General features: G+C 40.1%; 1 protein-coding gene across 1 annotated transcript in view; it reads left to right on the forward strand.

Moving 5' to 3' along the window:
- The window catches only part of ZDHHC14 (zinc finger DHHC-type containing 14), a 164,167-nt gene that overhangs the window by 129,320 nt on the left and 15,658 nt on the right, over positions 1 to 19,189 (forward strand). Inside the window, 4 exon segments of the mRNA XM_030556649.1 lie at positions 5,859 to 5,907; positions 13,802 to 13,904; positions 17,583 to 17,692; positions 19,059 to 19,161. Coding sequence (XP_030412509.1) covers positions 5,859 to 5,907; positions 13,802 to 13,904; positions 17,583 to 17,692; positions 19,059 to 19,161 — 365 coding nt within the window.

Consider the following 19,189-nt stretch of genomic DNA (forward strand, 5'->3'; position numbering starts at 1 on the left):
TAAAAAGGCTGCTCTTGCCTTACCAATCCTTACTTTGATGTCTGCGTCTGTGCCATCCTGCTGGTCGATGATGCTACCTAGGTAGGTGAAGGACTGCACTTCTTCCAGGGGGCTTCCATTCAGTGTGACTGGGTCATTGCTGGTGGAGTTAATCCTAAGGATCTTGGTCTTGTCCTTGTGAATGTTGAGGCCAACCTGTGATGACGTGGCTGCCACTACGTTGGTCTTCTCTTGCATCGGCTGTTTACTGTGCGAAAGGAGTGCAAGGTCGTCAGCAAAGTCCAGGTCATCAAGCTGGGTCCACAACATCCACTGCATTCCGTTCCTACGCTCGTAGGTGGATGTCTTCATAATCCAATCGATGACGAGGAGAAAGAGAAGTGGTGACAACAAGCATCCTTGCCTGACTCCAGTTTGCACCTGGAAGCTGCTAGTAAGCTGCCCTCCATGGATCACTCTACAGAGTATACCGTCATATGAGTTCTTGATCAGGTTGACCACCTTTGCTGGGATGCCGTAGTGCCGAAGGAGCTTCCAGAGGGTCTCTCGATCCACGCTATCGAACGCTTTCTCATAATCAACAAAGTTGATGTACAACGAGGAGTTCCACTCCATAGACTGCTCAACTATGATGCGAAGCATTGCTATCTGGTCCGTGCATGATCTGTTCTGCTGGAAACCTGCCTGTTCATCTCGTAGCTGTGGATCGACGGCATCCTTCATTCTCTCTAAGAGGACTTGGTTGAAGACCTTCCCTGGCACCGACAGGAGTGTGATTCCTCTATAATTGGCACAGTTGCTAAGATCTCCTTTCTTGGGGATTTTGATGAGATATCCCTCTTTCCAGTCTACCAGAATCACTACTTCTTCCCATATCTTCTCAAAGAGGGGATACAGCATTTCCACTGAAGCATCCAGGTCTGCTTTCAGGGCCTCTGCTGGGATGTCATCAGGTCCAGCCGCCTTCCTATTCTTCATCATGGTGATGGCTTTTCTGATCTCATCTCTGGTTGGTTTATCGCAATTAATTGGGAGGTCCTTGCTGGCTAGGTTGCTATCTGGTGGATTTGGTGGTGCTGTTCAGGAGTTCCTCAGATTGCTCCGCCCATCTGTTCATCTGTTCTATTCCTGTTATAGACTTTCCCTGCTTGTCTTTAACGGGACGTTCTGGCTTGCTGAACTTTCCAGACAGTCTCTTGGTAGTATCATACAGCTGTTTCTTATTACCGCTGTATGCTGCCTGCTCCGCTTCTGCTCCCAGTTCATTCACATACTCTCTCTTGTCCTTCCTGATATTCCTCTTCACTGCTCTATGGGCTTCAGTATACTCTTTTTGAGCTTTGGCCTTTGCTGCTCTAGTCCTGCTGTTATTGACTGCTGCCGCCTTCTTCTTTCTGTCTTCTATCTTGATCAAGGTCTGTGCTGTGATCCACTCTTTCTGCTGGTGTTTCTTAATTCCAAGCACTTCCTGGCATACTGACCTAAGTATCTCTCTCACTTTCTGCCATCTGTTTAGTACACTGTCTTCCTCTTCCTCAGACCAATCCTGCAATACTGAGAACTTATTCTTCAGCATCAGTCCAAAATCTTCCTTGGTCTTATGGTCCTTCAGAAGGCTGACATTGTACTTCACTCTTCTGTCTGACGCGTCTATCCAGTTCTTTTTCAGCTTCAGCTTCAATCTGGCCACCACTAAGTGATGGTCAAACGCCGCGTCTGCTCCTCTTCTAACTCTAACGTCCTGCAAGGATCTTCTGAACTTCTTGCTAATGCAGACATGATCGATCTGATTTTCTGTCATGCCTGCTGGTGATACCCAGGTACTCTTGTGGATCCGCTTGTGAGGAAAGATGCTGCCTCCTGTGACCAGGTTGTTAAGTGCACACAGATCCACAAATCTCTCTCCATTCTCACTTATCTCTCCCAAAGCGTGGGTCCCCATGACTTGTTCATATCCTGTGTTGTCAGGTCCAGTTTTGGCATTAAAGTCTCCCATAAGGATGATGATGTCTTTGTCTGGGAGAATCTCTAATATTCTCTGGAGTCTGTTGTAAAAATAATCTTTGTCCTCCTCTTCGCTGTCATTAGTTGGAGCGTAGCACTGAACAACATTCATCTTAATCCTCTTCATTTTAGTTCTGAAGGATGCTGTGATGATCCTGGGACCATGTGCCTCCCAGCCAATCAGTGCTCTCTGTGCCTGCTTCGACAACATGAAGCCTACTCCCTGTGTGTGGGGTGCATCACTCTCTTCATGTCCTGAATACAGCAACAGCTCTCCTGTCAACAGTCGTCTCTGTCCCGCTTGCGTCCATCTTGTCTCGCTAATGCCTAATAGGGTCAGGTTGTTGCTCCTCATCTCAGCTGCAACCTGCGCAATCTTTCCTGACTCATACATGGTCCTCACGTTCCATGTGCCTATGGTAATCCTCTTGGTCGCAAGAAGGGTAATCGGCTTAGTGGCTTCCTCACGGCTTTTACCACCCAGCGTCATGCATCTTTGAGTTGAAGACCGTTCTTTTTCCAGGGTAAAAGTCTCTGTTGTCTCTAATGTTGGCGTTTCTGTAGCAGGTTGATTTTTTACGAGGTGGAGTTGCTAGCCCCATGCCCAACCCTCCTCCTTTATCTGACTTGGGACAGGCAGATGGCCCCAAAGGATCTCTCTAGTGGAGTTTGTAGCTGTAAAATCTATGGTATATTTGCACAAAAGACTATCTCTAGTGTACCGTGAGAGTCCAGTGAAAGCAAGCATCATGATTTTACATTAGATCCAGAGGACTACAGACATCCAGACTACCTGATACTCCAGAAACAGTCTTCAGCTGGAAAATAGAATCTGAATCCAAAATCATCCTATCCAAATATCAGTGACCTCTGATGTTTTCACCCAGGGATGGGGGACCCTATACAGGAACTTGAACGCTCTAGGAGCAACAACTGCACATCAGTATTCAACCAGCAAGAGAGATTCTGAATTCGATGAAGATCTTCAGAGATTTGATCTCTCTCATGATGATCCTGATTCAAATGGCAAATTAGGCTATGTTTTATATAAACCAACAAGTCAGCATAAGGTTGTCTCTCCAGAAGCCCTTCCAATGAAGGAGGGAGCTCTGTGACCCAGGAAATTCCTTAGTAGATATGTTACAGCCTCACAAGTGGTCCCCTGGATCAGGAAGTAGTGAATCAGATTTTTCATCACAGTGGGACACTAGATGTCGTTCCCTTCACCATTCACCCCAATGAGAAACCACTCATCTTTTACTCAAGACACAGAGAAGGCACTGCATTAACAAAAGATACTTATTTTTCCATACACCGAGGAAGGAGGTTCCTGTATGCCTTTCCACAAGTCTGGCCAAATCCAGATCAGATAAATACTTGATCCTAATAGCTTCATACTAGCACAGTAAGGTTCTCTGATCTTTTGCAGATGTCCAAGGCCGGTTCCACCAGGATCAGAGTCCTAGCCGTGGCTGATCACTCAGAATCATAACACTTTACTCCATCCCAGTCTGGGAGCTGTGTGTGTGACAGCTTTGATTACTGGCAAGAGCACAGTAGGATTAGTGTTTTTGAACTGATGGTTTGAGTTCTCTTACCCTTGTGGAAACTATCTAAGAGAAGGACTTAATATTGAAAGTTATAAAGGTTTTCAAAAACTGCTTGACTACCTTCTTTTCCTGTATGATTCTAACTTAAAGATTAACTCCATTTGAGTTCATTTATCAGCAACCCATCGTGAGCTGGTCAAAAGTGTCTCTTCAGTCATTTGTTGCATGGTTCTTGGTGGACTGATTCTTTTGAAACCTTTATTTAAAAAACTGCTGGTGTCATGGAATATTGATGTGTTCCTGGGAAGCTCTTTTTGAGCCACTCAGTACCTGTGAGTTCAAGTTTCTGATGTGGAAGGTTATTTTCCTAGTGTTAGTGACTATCTCAGAGTGAGATAACTTCAGGCTCTTGTGAGTGATCATTCTTTACCAAATCTTAAAAGAATAAAGAGCTGTGGACTCATCTGAGATGCCTTTGCAAGGTAAATGGAGTTCCACCTTAATGAGCTAACTTATCTTGACAATATTTTCCCCAGCCTTCCCTGCCTAACTCATGAAAGATTTCATTATGGTCATATGCAGAGTAGTCAAATGGTCCTTATTCCATACATTTACAAAGCACAGAAGCAATCTTATCTCAGTCTCTCAATCCTGCCGAACCTCTCTTAAAGTCCAAATTTCTAGCATCTAGAGTTTTATAACTTTGGGGGCATGTCCCTTGAATTGGCCAGATTTGTGAAGCTTGTTTTGTATTTTTTATTCATCCTACAGACAGTCATTGTTGCACCTTTTTTGGAGGGAAGCTGTCTTACCCTTAAGTATACTTTAAAAAAGAAAACATACATTATAAGCTTTGGCTTTGTTCTTTCTGCCTGCTATAATTATCTAATGATGCTCTTTTTCTTTTTGACATCCACTTGCGCTGTTTTATTTCCAAGAGTGAGAATTCTATGCAGATAGTATCTTTAGAGAAGAGAAAATTACTTACTTAGTAATTCTGCTTCTCTGAAGTCATCATCTTGCAGGATTCTCACTTGACCACCCACATCCACTCAGTTTCAGAGAGGAAAACCTTTTCAATGTAGACTTTATCTTTTGTATTCATTCAACTTTTTTAGGCATTAATTTTTCAGCCATTTTGTTTTTGTGATTGATTTATTTGGTTTGAGGAACCTTCACTTTGTGGTAAATCAGGAAGTGTCTAGAGATATATGACCACCAACAGGGAGTGTCGTTCACATACCTACCTGTTGCTGGTGTACTTAAGGGCCTGATACCTGAGAGAAGTTGTGGCGTGAAACTAAGCCCCAAATGTGAGAATCCTGGGGAAAAAAATCAAGAATGAAAAATATAAGGCAAGTCATTTTTTCCTTTTTTTAATAGCGACCACTCTAAGCCACTAGTCTGGCCCATGGAAATGGCGTCTCTTAAAAAAGATCGTCATCATCAAGATTTTTTTCCCCCCGTTAGATCCTCTTTGGCTAAGGAGGGAGAATTTTCTTCATAGGGAAATATTTAAGATGTATTAAATGAATAATAGTTAAATGATACAGTAGAATGCAAAGTTGTTTATAATGTGTGTAGCATTAAGGGCCAGTCTCTTCAGCCCCTTGATATCAGTTCAGTGCATAGGGACTGGAAAGTGGGCAAATCTCCCCAATGTGGGGACTCCCCAGTGAGCGTGGAGCTGGCATAGCTATCTCCTACACCACCTTTCCTCTCTGGTGTAAGGAATGTGCCCAGAACATGCTGTTCTCTGGCTCTTCCCAGCTAGTGGATGTTGCCCTGGTGGCCATAGCCAGCCAGCATACATTGGAGCAGTCTCAAGATGTCCTAATGTAGACAGGGGGCAGGAGGTGGTGTAGAACTGGCCCAAGGAACAGAGAACTGTATTTGGCTTATTTGCCCATACTTGCCTGGCTGCACCCAGAGTAAGCTAGAGACTGCTGAAAATCTGGGTCATAGCAGCGTGTATATCTTACAGGATTTCCAAGTCCAAAAGTAGCTAACAGTCTCTTTTCTGTATTAGGGTGGAAAAGAACAGAGGGATAATTAGAAATCTTATTAATGCAAAATGGTGCAGACATCAATCTGGTATGACTGAGAAATACCCTGCAGATGTTAGATCTGATTATAACTGCCACTTTTTTGTAGAATAACTTCAGCTGTAATACTTTCAAAATATAATTATGCAACTGATCTTCAGGCTCTTATTGTTTTTTATCTGTGGATGTGATTTATGATGAAAGCAGCCTATACTGAAAATTCTTACTCATTCGTAAAATTTGGTTTTTGTTTCCACAGGATCACAGCAAGCAGGATTCCTAAATGCCCTTAAGGACAGTCCAGCAAGATATCCTTTCATTAAAATGTGCTGTAGATTTTGTTATATTAATATTAAGGAAGAAATTATATGCTTAATGTATCCGGGTTTTGGGTTTTTTGCAGTTGTTGGATGCATGGAATTGAGACTTTCTCAAGAAAGGTTTCACCATTTGGTCTAGCATTTCTGCATCGTTTCTCATTTAGTGTTGCATGTAGGGAAGAAAAGAGCTCTTTTTTTCATTATTATTTGCATCTTTTGGGCAGTCTATTGTATTCTAGGTAAATTAATATACTGTCCATTTAACATTTATTGAAGTCAGACACATATTTCAAGAGATAATTATACACATTTGCTGAGTAATACATCCACTCTCGTGAGAGGAAAATATTTATTTGGAATTTGTTGACTTTTGGTGGGATAGAAAAAGTCAATTATAAAATAGAAAACCAAAATATTAAGTGGCACCAAACAGTCCAATATTTCCAAAGTATACTTATGCTGATAACTTTGTCAGTCATTTAGGACAGATTTTACTGTGTCCGAGGTAACATTAATTCAAGTAACTAGTTGTTTGTTAGATTCCATCAACTGCACCCCCATCCCCCACTACCTTTATACATGTAGCTCAAGGCATGTCTACACAGCCCTTCGGTTCGAACTAAGGAGGTGCAAATAGAATGTGTACTGAAGTGCTGTGCTGTAATTCCCCTGTGTGGACACTATGTACACAGCACTTTTATGTGGACTGCTGTTCCCACTCCTTTTGTCTGAACTGCAAGGTCGTGTAGACATACCCTCAATGTCACTGTGCTATTGTAATATGTTCCAGCGGCTTCTTGCCTTTTTCACAAGTTCTCACCTGTGAGTGGAATAGGACTCCAGTATGAAACTGGAGAAAAGCCTGGTGAGAGTCTTTGGGTTAAGTTTAGAAGCGAGAGCAACAAGGGTGATGTGGTGGATGAGGCTTTCTTTGGACAATTAACTGAAGTTACCAGAACACAGGCCCTGGTTCTAGTGGGGGACGTCAATCACCCTGACATCTGCTGGGAGAACAATACAGCAGTGCATAGAAAATCCAGGAAGTTTTTGGAGAGTGTTGGGGACAACTTCCTGGTGCAACTACTGGAGGAACAAACCAGGGGCCATTCTCTTCTCCACCTGCTGCTTACCAACAGGGAAGAATTGGTAGGGGAAGTAGAAGTGAGTGACAACTTGGGCAGCAGTGACCATGAGATGATTGAGTTCAGGATCCTCACAAAAGGAAGAAAGGAGAGTAGCAAAATACAGCAGAAAAGCAAACTTTGACTCCCTTAGGGAACTGATGGGCAGGATCCTGTGGGAAGCTAATACTAGGGGGGAAGGAGTCCAGGAAAGCTGGCTGTATTTTAAAGAAGCCTTATTGAGGGCAGAGAAACAAACCATCCCGGGGTGCAGAAAGAATAGCAAATATGGCAAGCGACCAGTTTGGCTTAACAGTGAAATCTTCGGTGAGCTTAAACCCAAAAAGGAAGCTTACAAGAAGTGGAAACTTGGACAGATGACTAGGGAGGAGTATAAAAATAGTGCTTGATCATGCAGGGGTTTGATCGGGAAGGCCAAAACACAACTGGAGTTGCAGCTAGCAAAGGTTGTGAAGGATAAAAAGAAGGGTTTCTACAGGTATGTTAGCAACAAGAAAAAGGTCAGGGGAAATGTGGGACCCTTAATGAATGGGAGAGGCAACCTAGTGACAAATGATGTGGAAAAAAATGAAGTACTTAGTGCTTTTTTTTGCCTCGGTCTTCACAGACAAGGTCAGCTCCCAGACTGCTGTCCTGGGCCACACAGTATGGGGAGGAGGTAAGCAGCCCTCAGTGGTAAAAGAACAGGTTAAGGACTATTTAGAAAAGCTGGACATGCACAAGTCCATGGGGCCAGATGCAGTGCATCTGAGGATACTGAGGGAATTGGCTGATGTGATTGCAGAGCCATTGGCCATTATCTTTGAAAACTCATGGTGATCGGGGGAGGTTCCAGATGATTGGAAAAAGGCAAATATAGTGCCCATTTTTAAAAAAGAGAAGAAGGCGAACCTGGGAAGGAGAAGCCTCACCTCAGTCCCTAGATAAATCATGGAGCAGGTCCTCAAGAAAACCAATCTGAAGCACTAGAAGGAGAGAGAGGTCAAGTCATGCCTGATCAACTTGATTGTCTTTTATGATAAGATAATTGGCTCATGTTCCAATACGTCTGTTAGTCTATAAGGTGCCACAGGACTCTTTGCTGCTTTTACAGATCCAAACTAACACGGCTACCCTCTGACATTAAATTAAAGTATCCCCACCATTGTTAATTTATAAGGGGGGGGGGCTGATGCTCAGAGGCTTGCTGTGTGAAAGGGGTCATCGATACAAAAAGTTTGAAAACCACTGAGCTAACAGACAGAAAAGGCTGGAGAGCTGCCATAACTTCTACTTGACTTCCTGCTTAAATTTCTGTGGGCCTGTAGCCCTTCCAACTGCCCACTATTATGTGTGGATGGCTGATATATATGTGAAAATATTTGCATCACTCACAAAGCCAGTGCAAAAATCATTCTTTACGCTGGCTCTGCAAAAGCAGAGCCTTTTTGTTGTTTTGCCTTAGAACGCTTGCTCTTGTGCACAAAACTAGATTTTTGTCCAGAAATACACAAAAATGGCAGTTTTGCGTATTAAAAACAAAAAACCAACCACGGCACACACACACCACCTGGGACGGATTTGTGGAAAAACTTCAGTTTTATTAATTGGCAGAATCTTACAATTTTTGGTAAAGAAATATGTAAAAGGCAGAAATGACAAGATTTCACCCCGGAGTGTTGTCACCTGTATATTTCTAAAATGTCAAATTTGCTAAATTCTGCAGACCTAACTTTTATCATGTTCATTGACTTGTGTGTTCATGATGCAAGGCCACAGTTTTTAGGAAACACAAACAAGCAATCAATCCTAAATAGCACAACAATAACTTCCACATAAAAGAATTACAAATTACTTCTAACAGTGGATTAGTCTTTCATTTCTCTCAAAATGGGAAAAGCTTTCAGTTGTTCTTAAATCAAAAGGTAATTGATCCAACACTTGTGGATCCTTGTACAGGAACAATAGGCTTTTCATAATTTGCATTCAAAGTCATGCCAGTTTGAGAGGCTCAATAGAGCATTTTGTAGAAGCAGCTCTTTTAGAATGTGACATGTTGGACAGCTTGATAAGTTGGTTGCAATTCCTAACAATACAAAATAAAATTGAATCAACAGTACTGGGAATTTTGTTTTGGGGTAAGACAGTTTGTGAAGAGAGAACCTTGCTTTTCAACGGATATTTCACTAACAGTGCTATGTGACAAACCGAGTTGTACAGGTCTCTAGCTGTAGTAGACAATATGACTGTACACAATAGCTGAGTCTAGCTACTCTATATTCAACAAGTATGTGTAAATCAATTAATTTTTTAATAACTAGTAAGTTTCCATTTTATTTGCTCATCTGGATGAACAGGGAGTTAAATAAATAGCTCCCTACGTATTAAACTGAGGATACATCTTTTATACTGTACCTTTGTTTGCCTTGCAATTCCTACATCTTCATCTAAGCACCTCTTATTTAAGTGAATTAGCTTTATTCCTTTTACTATAAATGTAAAGGGACTAATTCCAAAACACTAATCTTGAATCAAAAAACCTTACTATGGAAGCTCACACTCAGTGAGTCCTCAAGTACAAGGCTCAGCAGTTCACTCCTGCACTTAGAGTATGTCCACACTACCCACCGGATCAGTCTATTGGGGATCGATTTATCGCATCTCGATAAATTGATCCCTGAACGTGCTCCCCGTCAACTCCGGAACTCCACCAGGGCGAGAGGCAGAAGCGGAGTCGACAGGGAAGCCGTGGCCGTTGATCCCGCACCATGAGGACTGGAGGTAAGTCGATTTAAGATGTGTTGACTTCAGCTATGCCCCCCTAGAGTAGACCAGGCCTTATTAGAAAATGTAAAGTGAGGAGCTAACTGAATGTGTCCAAAACAGTAGGTGGGTCTCCCTCCATCAGGAGTCCTGGCAGGTGCAGATAGTGTAGCCTGTCAGAATGACCTAATGCTTCCCTTCCTCACTCAGGTGCTGTGAGCATAAATTCATCCATGTATTTAAGTTCCTCAAACTGCATGGTGATGACCTTAGAAAATCTTGTACAAGAATACACACAATATGAGATCTTGTAAAGCAGTTTGCTTAATTAAGCATCACTAACAGTGCCCAATTAATAAGGGAATGTTCTGTAATTGGTGCCACACCAATAGGTTGCCCTGGGGGATGCAGTGCTCCAAAACTTTCCATATACTTGATAAATCACCAGGTATAAAATAGTCTCAGAAGGGAGTGCTTATAAGCATTTAGCCGCTGACCCTATAGACTCTAGCACCTGTGGCTTCCTGAAAAGTGCTTGCATACATGTTAAAAGGAAAGGATTATTCACTAGGGCTGGAAGAAAGAAAGGGTTGAAAATATCTTAGGTACAAAAACAAGGAGGAGTCCAGTGGCACCTTAAAGACTAACAGATTTATTTAGGCATAAGCTTTCATGAGTAAAAAACTGCACTTCTTCAGATGCATGAAGTGAAAATTACAGATACAGGCATAAATATATTGGCACATGAAGAGAAGGGAGTTACCTTACAAGTGGAGAACCAGTGTTGACAAGGCCAGTTCAGTCAGGGTGGATGTAGTCCATGCCCAATAATTGATGAGGAAGTGTCAATACCAAGAGAGGAAAAATTGCTTTTGTAGTGAGCTAGCCACTCCCAGTCCCTATTCAAGCCCAAATTAATGGTGTTAAATTTGCAAATTAATTGTAGCTCTGCAGTTGCTCTTTGAAGTTTGTTTTTGAAGTTTTTTTGGTGAAACATGGCTACTTTTAAATCTGTTATTGAGTGTCCAGGGAGATTGAAGCATTCTCCTACTGGCTTTTGTATGTTACCATTCCTGATGTCTGATTTGTGTCCATTTATTCTTTTAGGTAGAGACTGTCCAGTTTGGCCAATGTACATGGCAGAGGGGCACTGTTGACACACAACGGCATATATTACATTAGTAGATGTGCAGATGAATGAACCCCCAATGGTGTGGCTGATGTGGTTGGGTCCTCTGATGGTGTCGCTAGAGTAGATATGGGGACAGAGGAGGCAACAGGGTTTGTTACCGGATTGGTTCCTGGATTAGTGTTCTGTGATGTGTAGTTGCTGGCGAGTATTTGCTTCAGACTGGGGGGCTGTCTAAGCGAGGACTGGCATGCCTCCCTGAGAGTGAGGGATCGTTTTCCAGGATAGATTGTGTTTCTGTGGATACAGACTAACATGGCTTCCCCTCTGCTATCTTAGGTACAATGGCTTAGTCCTTAGTTGAAATAAAAGATAAACAGTTTTTCTTAGCTCTGTCCCAAGGGAGCAGTCAACTGTAAGGATAGGAGGGTAACTGGTGTTCCTCAGACCTGATATCTGGGTAGTCTTTTCTAGTCCAGCCCTGTCTTGGAGGACTATTTAAATATTGATGACAGTGTTCAGTTATGTCGTTGGCAGTTTCACTTAAGAGCTCTACCACACTGTCCTGCAGCAGTCAATTTTAGGGGGAGGAGGGTGCCTTCTGCCTCCTGTTTGCAGGTTCTTCTGCTTGTATCCTGCTGCTGCCAAACTCCTGCCAGGCTCTCTGTTCACAGGCTGTCTGCTGCTGTGTCTATGGCTTGGTCCCCAGTGCAAGCACCTTTCCTGCTCATCTGTGACCTTTCAAATCACTCCTGAGGGAGAGGAAGAAAAGTAGCAAACCTGCTGCTCAGACATTCATCATGGTTCTTCTATCCATCCTGTTTCTGCAAGATATAGTTCTAAAGAGCTGCATATAAATGTTTTATACCCTAAGCAAAACTAATGAATTGTTGGCTCATTTCCATTTCTGCTTGGCTTTGAAAGTTTATGCCATTTAAACTAAGTTGTGTTAGAACAAAGTTGTTGCCAGTGGCTAACGGGCATTATAATGACTTTGCAAATTCAGCAATATTTTAAGAGGTTTTTATGCAATTGTATAATATATAGTTCCTATGTTTATTGGATCACAGTAGTGTTATGGTCCTTGACTGTTAAATAATGCCTGAAATATGTTTGTTGTAATTTTTAAATAAGAGACCAGGGCATTCCTGGTATTGCTTTCTCTGGCTTCTTTATTTTCATAGTGCTAAGGAGTCATACATATTTCTCTTTCTCTTATGTAAACAGGTATTGATGAGGATATGAGTAGTGCATTTTGTGGCCTACAATGTCCCTGCTTGTGAATATTTTGAGAAACAGTTGTTTTGGAAAATGACTTGTATAGATTAATTGTCGTCATGTTCTTTTCCAGTTGCCATGTTCCTTATTAATTTATTGTATATTTTTGTAGAAGACAACACTTTTTCTCTTCTTTGGTGTATATATAGACTATCAACCATAAATATATTAATATAGAGTGAGACGAGTTCCAATGTCCTAGCTATTGTACATAAACTGAAATAAATAGCAATTGAAAGGATAGATGTGGTCTTTTGGTTGTAGTGGCTTGCTGAGATAAACAAGGTTGAAGAGCAAAACATGATACCTTGTCATTGAGATTGTATTTTAGTCAAAGTTAAAGGCATGTTGTAAGTTGTACTGCACAGCACCTAATGTTGACCAATTTAATAGTAACATAGATGTTGGTCCTGGAAAGGGCTAGTTACTGATTTTTGAGGGGTTGTAGTTAAGGTAAAAAGGCCTCTGCAGAAGGAAGAGAAGAAAGGTAGATTGGAAAGAAAAAAAGGAAAAATTAATAAGATCATAGCTTAAAAGTAATATTGAGGTACAGTTGACTGAATGATGAAATATCTTACTTATGTTCATTCTGTAGTAATGAATAAAAGGTTTTTAGTGGTTTTCAGTGCATTGTTTCCAGTAGGAAAAATCACAAAGGTAAAAGTTGTAAACAGGCCTTGCAAATTCCTCAGTCACATGCCTACAGCAGGTGTGTGTTTGTTTATAACAGAGCAGTGAATGTAATCATGATGGTAATGGAGAACAAGTGGCATTTGTACCATAGCTGGGCTAATACGTTGTCATTATGATTTTGTAGGACATGTATAATTGGTATCTGCTTCAGTTACAGAGGACAGAAAGCATGGTCTACTACAGTGATACTCAGACCTCAGTGGTTCAGGAGCCAAATTAGCAATCCACATTACCCAAAAAAGCTAAAGTAGTGTGAATTCATTGTTTAATTTACTATAATACTATATATTCATATTGAAACAGTATGATGGGGAATATTTAGTTTATATATATTATTCTCACAAGAAAGTGACTGACTAAATATTATTTATCAACTACAATTGGTTAATAACATGGTAAAAGCATCCTGATTGGTTAATAATTAAATCACAGTGTTTTAATATCATGTGCTGCAAAGAGCCGCAGGAGATGTATTAAAGAGCTGCTTGCAAGCCTCAGTCTGAATCTCACTGGTCTAATAGATTTCACGTGAGACTGAAAGCCAGAAACTCATGAACTGTTATTTATTTGAATTATTGTAGCTCCTAGAAGCCCTAATCATGGGCCACCACCGCTTGTGCTAGACGCTATGTAAACACAGTTCTAATCTTATCTTTGTCACTGACTCATCCTGTGGCCTTGAGTAAGTCATGGAATGAAACTCTCTGTCTATCTATAAGTGAAACTATGTACTACCATTTACTTACATACTTTCCAAATACGGGTGTTTTGAGGATTACTCAGCAAATGTTTGTGCAGAATTCAAAGTGAAGTACTCTAAAGACATAAATCACTATGTGAGTGCTATTATTAATTATTAGATTTCATACAAATTTGTACTTCCTTGACTTTTAATCACTGTGCTAGAAGCTGTCGTGTGTTTTTTTTCCGTTTGGTCTATTGTTGGTCTCTCAGGTTTTCATACATATTTGATCAGCTCCAATCAAACAACAAATGAAGATGTAAGTTCTTGACTTCATAGTGTAATTGCATACCTGTTTTCATTTAGTAAATATTAAAGGATTGTTAACTTTCATTGTCTGTATTTTCAGTTTCTTTCCTGTAGATTCTGCCGAGTATCCCCCCTTCCCCGCAAAAAAAAAACCTATCTGCATATTTGTATGCGTATCTTGGTGAGGAAGGAGGTGATAGCGCACCATGACCTGGTAACACTTGATGCAGTGACCAATGTTTTAGAGATTCATTAGGTGTTTAGTACATTCTACCCCAGTTCTAAAGACTTCATCATTCTTTCTCATAGTCTGAAGCTTAGCTTCATAATAACTATACATGATGTTAAACATCCACCTTAAACTTGCAGGAAAAATGCAAGTTACAAAAGTAGTTTTAATCCTTTTTGACATTAGATGAGAAAATATTGATTGGGTTATAACTAGGACTGTCAATTGCAGTCGACTCACACAATTAACTAAAAAAAATTAATTGCGATTAAAAAATTAAGTGTTATTATCGCACATAATAACAATAGAATATTATGCAGAATGTTCACTTTATATTATTTATTACAAATATATGCACTGTAAAAATGATAAAAGAAATAGTATTTTTCAATTTACCTCATACAAGTACTGAATTGCAATTTCTTTATCTTGAAATTGTAACTTACAAATGCAGAATTTTTTTTGGTTACATAACTGCACTCAAAAACAAAACTGTGTAAAACTTTAGAGCCTACAAGTCCACTCAGTCCTACTTCTTATTCTGCCAATCACTAAGACAAACAAGTTTATTTACATTGATGGGAGATACTGCTGCCTGCTTCTAATCTACAATGTCTCTTAAAAGTGAGAACAGGTGTTCGCATGGCACTTTTGTAGCTGGCATTGCAAGGTATTTACGTGCCATATATGGTAAACATTCATATGCCCATTCATGTTTCGGCCACCATTCCAGAGGCATGCTTCTATGCTGATAATGCTCATTAAAAAAATAATGCGTCAATTAAATTTGTGACTGTACTCCTTGGGGGGAGAATTGTATGTCTCCTGTTCTGTTTTACCTGCATATATTTCATGTTGTAGCAGTCTCGGATGATGACCCAGCACATGTTCGTTTTCAGAACACCTACACAGCAGATTTTACAAAACGTAAAGAAGGTACCTATGTGAGATTTCTAAAAATAGCTACACCACGTGACCCAACGTTAAAGAATCTGAAGTGCCGTCCAAAATTTGAGAGGGACAAGGTGTGGAGCATGCTTTTAGAAGTCTTAAAGAGCAACACTCTGATGCAGGAACTACAGAACCCAAACCACCAAGAAAGAAAATCAACCTTCTGCTGGTCACGTCTGACTCAGATGATGAAAATGAACATGCGGCAGTCCGCACTGCTTTGGATCGTTATCAAGGGGAACCCGTCATCAGCATGGAAGCATGTCCTCTGGAATGATGGTTGAAGCGTGAAGGGACAGAGGAGTCTGTAGCGCATCTGGCACGTAAATATCTTGCAACACCACCTACAACAGTGCCATGCGAACACCTGTTCTCACTTTCAGGTGACATTATAAACAAGAAGCAGGCAGTATTATCTCCTGCAAATTGTAACCAACCTTGTTTGTCTGAGTGATTTGGCTAACCAAGAAGTAGGTCTGAGTGGACTAGTGGGCTCTAAAGTTTTACATTGTTTTATTTTTGAATGCAATTTTTTTTTGTACATAATTCTACATTTGTAAGTTCAACTTTCATGATTAGGAGTTTGCACTACAATACTTATATGAGATGAACTGAAAAATACATTTTTTTTGTTTTTTACAGTGCAAATATTGGTAATAAAAAATAAATATAAAGTGAGCACTGTACACTTCGTATTCTGTGTTGTAACTGAAATTAATATATTTGAAAATGTAGTAAACATCCAAAAGTATTTAAAATAAATGGTATTCTGTTGTTGTTTAACAGTGCACTTAATTGCAATTAATTTTTTTTAATTGCTTGAGAGCCCTGGTTATAACCAAGGTTCAATAAGACCCATTAGACCAGTTTCTGGGAACAGAAAATGACAGACACAGAAGAAGAAACAAACAAACAAAACCAACAAAATGCAAGTGGAAGCCAGTTCTTCAAAAAGTCTCTATTTTATACACTTCAGTTCAGTGGGAAAGTATCCAGCTGTCTACAGCACCCCTTTTCCATTGTTTTCCACAAGAATCCTACATAATCTGTAAATCAAAAAACTCAGACTTGAACAAAGCTTCAGAAAATATCAACCAGTCTGGTTTTGAAAACAAGTTCCGTCATGTGTCTTGTCTGTCTTTGACTTTCTGCCATTTAAACTAAATTTTGTTTGAGGGCTCTGGCAAGTGAGGGCTGGTTCTCCCAACAGAGAATAAATCATTTAGTTCAGAGATCAGCCTTATCCGCTTTTACAGTCTCCATTCTACATGGAGGATGGGTCCGTTGGTTCCAATGTCACAGCAGTTCATTTAACTAACTGTGGAGACAGATATTTCATCTTGCCTAACCAGATTAAGAATTATTGAGAGTAAAGGAAGACTAAAGCTAACTGACAGATGGTATAAGAGAGCATTTTTTAGTTTTTCCATTTAATCCAAATATATTGACATAAGCTTCTTGAAGAAATTACTCCAAATTTACTTTTTATTTTTATCTAATTTATTGTAGCTTTTTTCATTGTGTGATAACCCCAAACCTAGCATTTTTGTGTATCAAATATATTTTGGTTATTGCATAAGGGTTAAATTTATAATTGTGTATTTTACAAAATACAAAGAATAAAGATGCAGAGCATTCTTCAGTAATAAATATCTTGGCAAGGAGCCAGAGACTGAAGAATATCCACCATATTTGTTAAAAAGACAGATGAAATGAGTCCTATGAGATGAAATAGCAGTCCTCATCTGTTTCTGAATTAGGGTCAACCTTGGCTGTATAGACAGAGCTAATTGTCTTCTGTGTTGTTAAATAAAACACTTTCCAGATAACAGGGAATTATGACAGTGCAGCATGCCTGTTCTTTATTTTTCAAGGCAGAATAGCAAGGACTCTTCCTCAGTCTTAGTAAGGAACTTACTAACTCACCTCCTTCCTGTGAAAAGCCTGAATTATTCAGTCTGTGTTCAGGGAACTCCATAGACAACAGAGGACATGGAATTTATTCTCCCATCCATGTGTGGGCTACAGGTTTGCTTAGTAGCCATTACTCCAATCTGCATATTCTGAAATTGAAATAGTGGATGTAGCATCTTTGTGGTTGTCATGGAGATTCCCCCAAAGCTCTTTCAGGACTGTGGGGTTAGTACAGACATGCTTTAAAACATTCTTTTCCTCTTTTTTCTTCCACAAATCATAAATGATGATTATCCTATTTGTTGTTACTGTGAAAGCAGCAAAGAGTCCTGTGGCACCTTATAGACTAACAAACATTTTGGAGCATGAGCTTTCGTGGGTGAATACCCACTTCATCAGATGCATGACGAAGTGGGTATTCACCCACGAAAGCTCATGCTCCAAAATGTCTGTTAGTCTATAAGGTGCCACAGGACTCTTTGCTGCTTTTACAGATCCAGACTAACACGGCTACCCCTCTGATAGTTGTTACTGTGATTACCCCTAATTTGCCCCAGCAATTGTATGTGATATTTTATGTTCATGTCTCTTCAGATTAAAGGATCTTGGTCAAATAAAAGAGGTAAAGAGAATTACAATCCATACAGTTATGGCAACATCTTTACTAATTGTTGTGCAGCGTTGTGCGGACCCATCTCTCCAAGGTAAGAGTTACTAAAAGTAATGTTTTTGTATAGGATGAGACCACAGACTTGCTGATCTAAGTTTTTGACTTTTGTTATCTTACTTCAATTTGCTCAACTAAATCAGGGCTTCATTGTACTATTTAGTGAAACTGATCTTTTTAGATGACGGATACAAGTAAGTTGCTAACTCTGTTTTATGGCTGAATCAGCAATTAGATCTAGTAAAACAGTTAAAGTTCATACTTTAAAGTTCAGGTTCATACACCTGAAACATAAATAAACTTGTTTGGTGGTTCTTTGATCTTTCATTGCAGCATTTACAGCTATTGGAAGTGAGGAACTCCAAGCAGTTAATTGTTTTCAGAAAACAGAATGATGTAATTACTCTTTTGCTTGTACATTGTATTCCTTTTACTTTGCTCCCACACCATCCGCACAGCGGAGTTGCAGCACAGCACTTTGGTGCCTGCTGCTGTTCACACTCCTGTAGTCCAAACTGTGGGGCAGTGTAGACAAGCTATAAGTCTAGTTCATTTAGAAGTGTATATAGTCTTGTACATAGATATTAGCTGCCAAAACCAACGTGCAGCCTATAATACACAGTGTGATCACACTACTTTCAGAATTCCAGCAAACAGCTTCATTCAGGTTCTTCACCAGACTGTTCATTTTGTGTTTCACTCACACTGTTCCCTCTGTTTTTATCTTTGTGTGAAAATTCTACACAAACGTATCTGAATTTAGGCCTTGTCTACACTAGACTTTTGTTTTTAAAATTTCCTCTTTACTCCTCTGGGTTCAACACTGTCTGTGATTGCTATAGTGGAGCTTCTGGTGTGAGCAGAGATGCATAAGATTAGTAAAACTACTGGTAAATATTCTACACTAGTGCTCCCCTCTGTTTCTTTCATGATAATTACTTGTTAAGTAAATTATAATAGATACATCATTTTGGGTTTCAGCCTTTGGCAACAAATTCAGAAGCTGAATTGCAAGAGAAGATAATGTAGACACTTCAGAAGAGGCACAGATGCAGAGTGCACTGTGGGGTCTTTCAATCTGTCTCTCCCTCAAGGGTTCCAATTCTTTTTTATTTGCTAGTCAGCATCCAAATTTTACACCTGAGGCAGAAACCCAGAAATGTGCCTCTTCTCATAATCACTTTCCATGTAGGAAAGTAGCTGCAGGTAAATAATTTTCTTTTGCTGTTGATGAGTTGAGGTGAAGTCACATTTCTCAGATCTGAATTATATTTGAAGGTAGTGGTGATGCATTAAGATTTGATGATGTAATATTGAAACCTATTTTTACTGGGGGGTGGAGAATTATTAATCAGAACAATGTTTCTAACAATCTTGTGGTTTTTTTTATTATTATACTGTAGTTTAATTGACAGAAGAGGATTTATACAGCCAGATACACCACAGCCAGCAGTACCATCAAATGGCATTACAATGTATGGGGCAACACAGTCTCAGAGCAACATGGTAGGAACCATCCCATAGTGTTGTCCAT

Source organism: Gopherus evgoodei, chromosome 3, assembly GCF_007399415.2.
Source record: "Gopherus evgoodei ecotype Sinaloan lineage chromosome 3, rGopEvg1_v1.p, whole genome shotgun sequence".
Classification (NCBI taxonomy): Eukaryota; Metazoa; Chordata; order Testudines; family Testudinidae; genus Gopherus; species Gopherus evgoodei.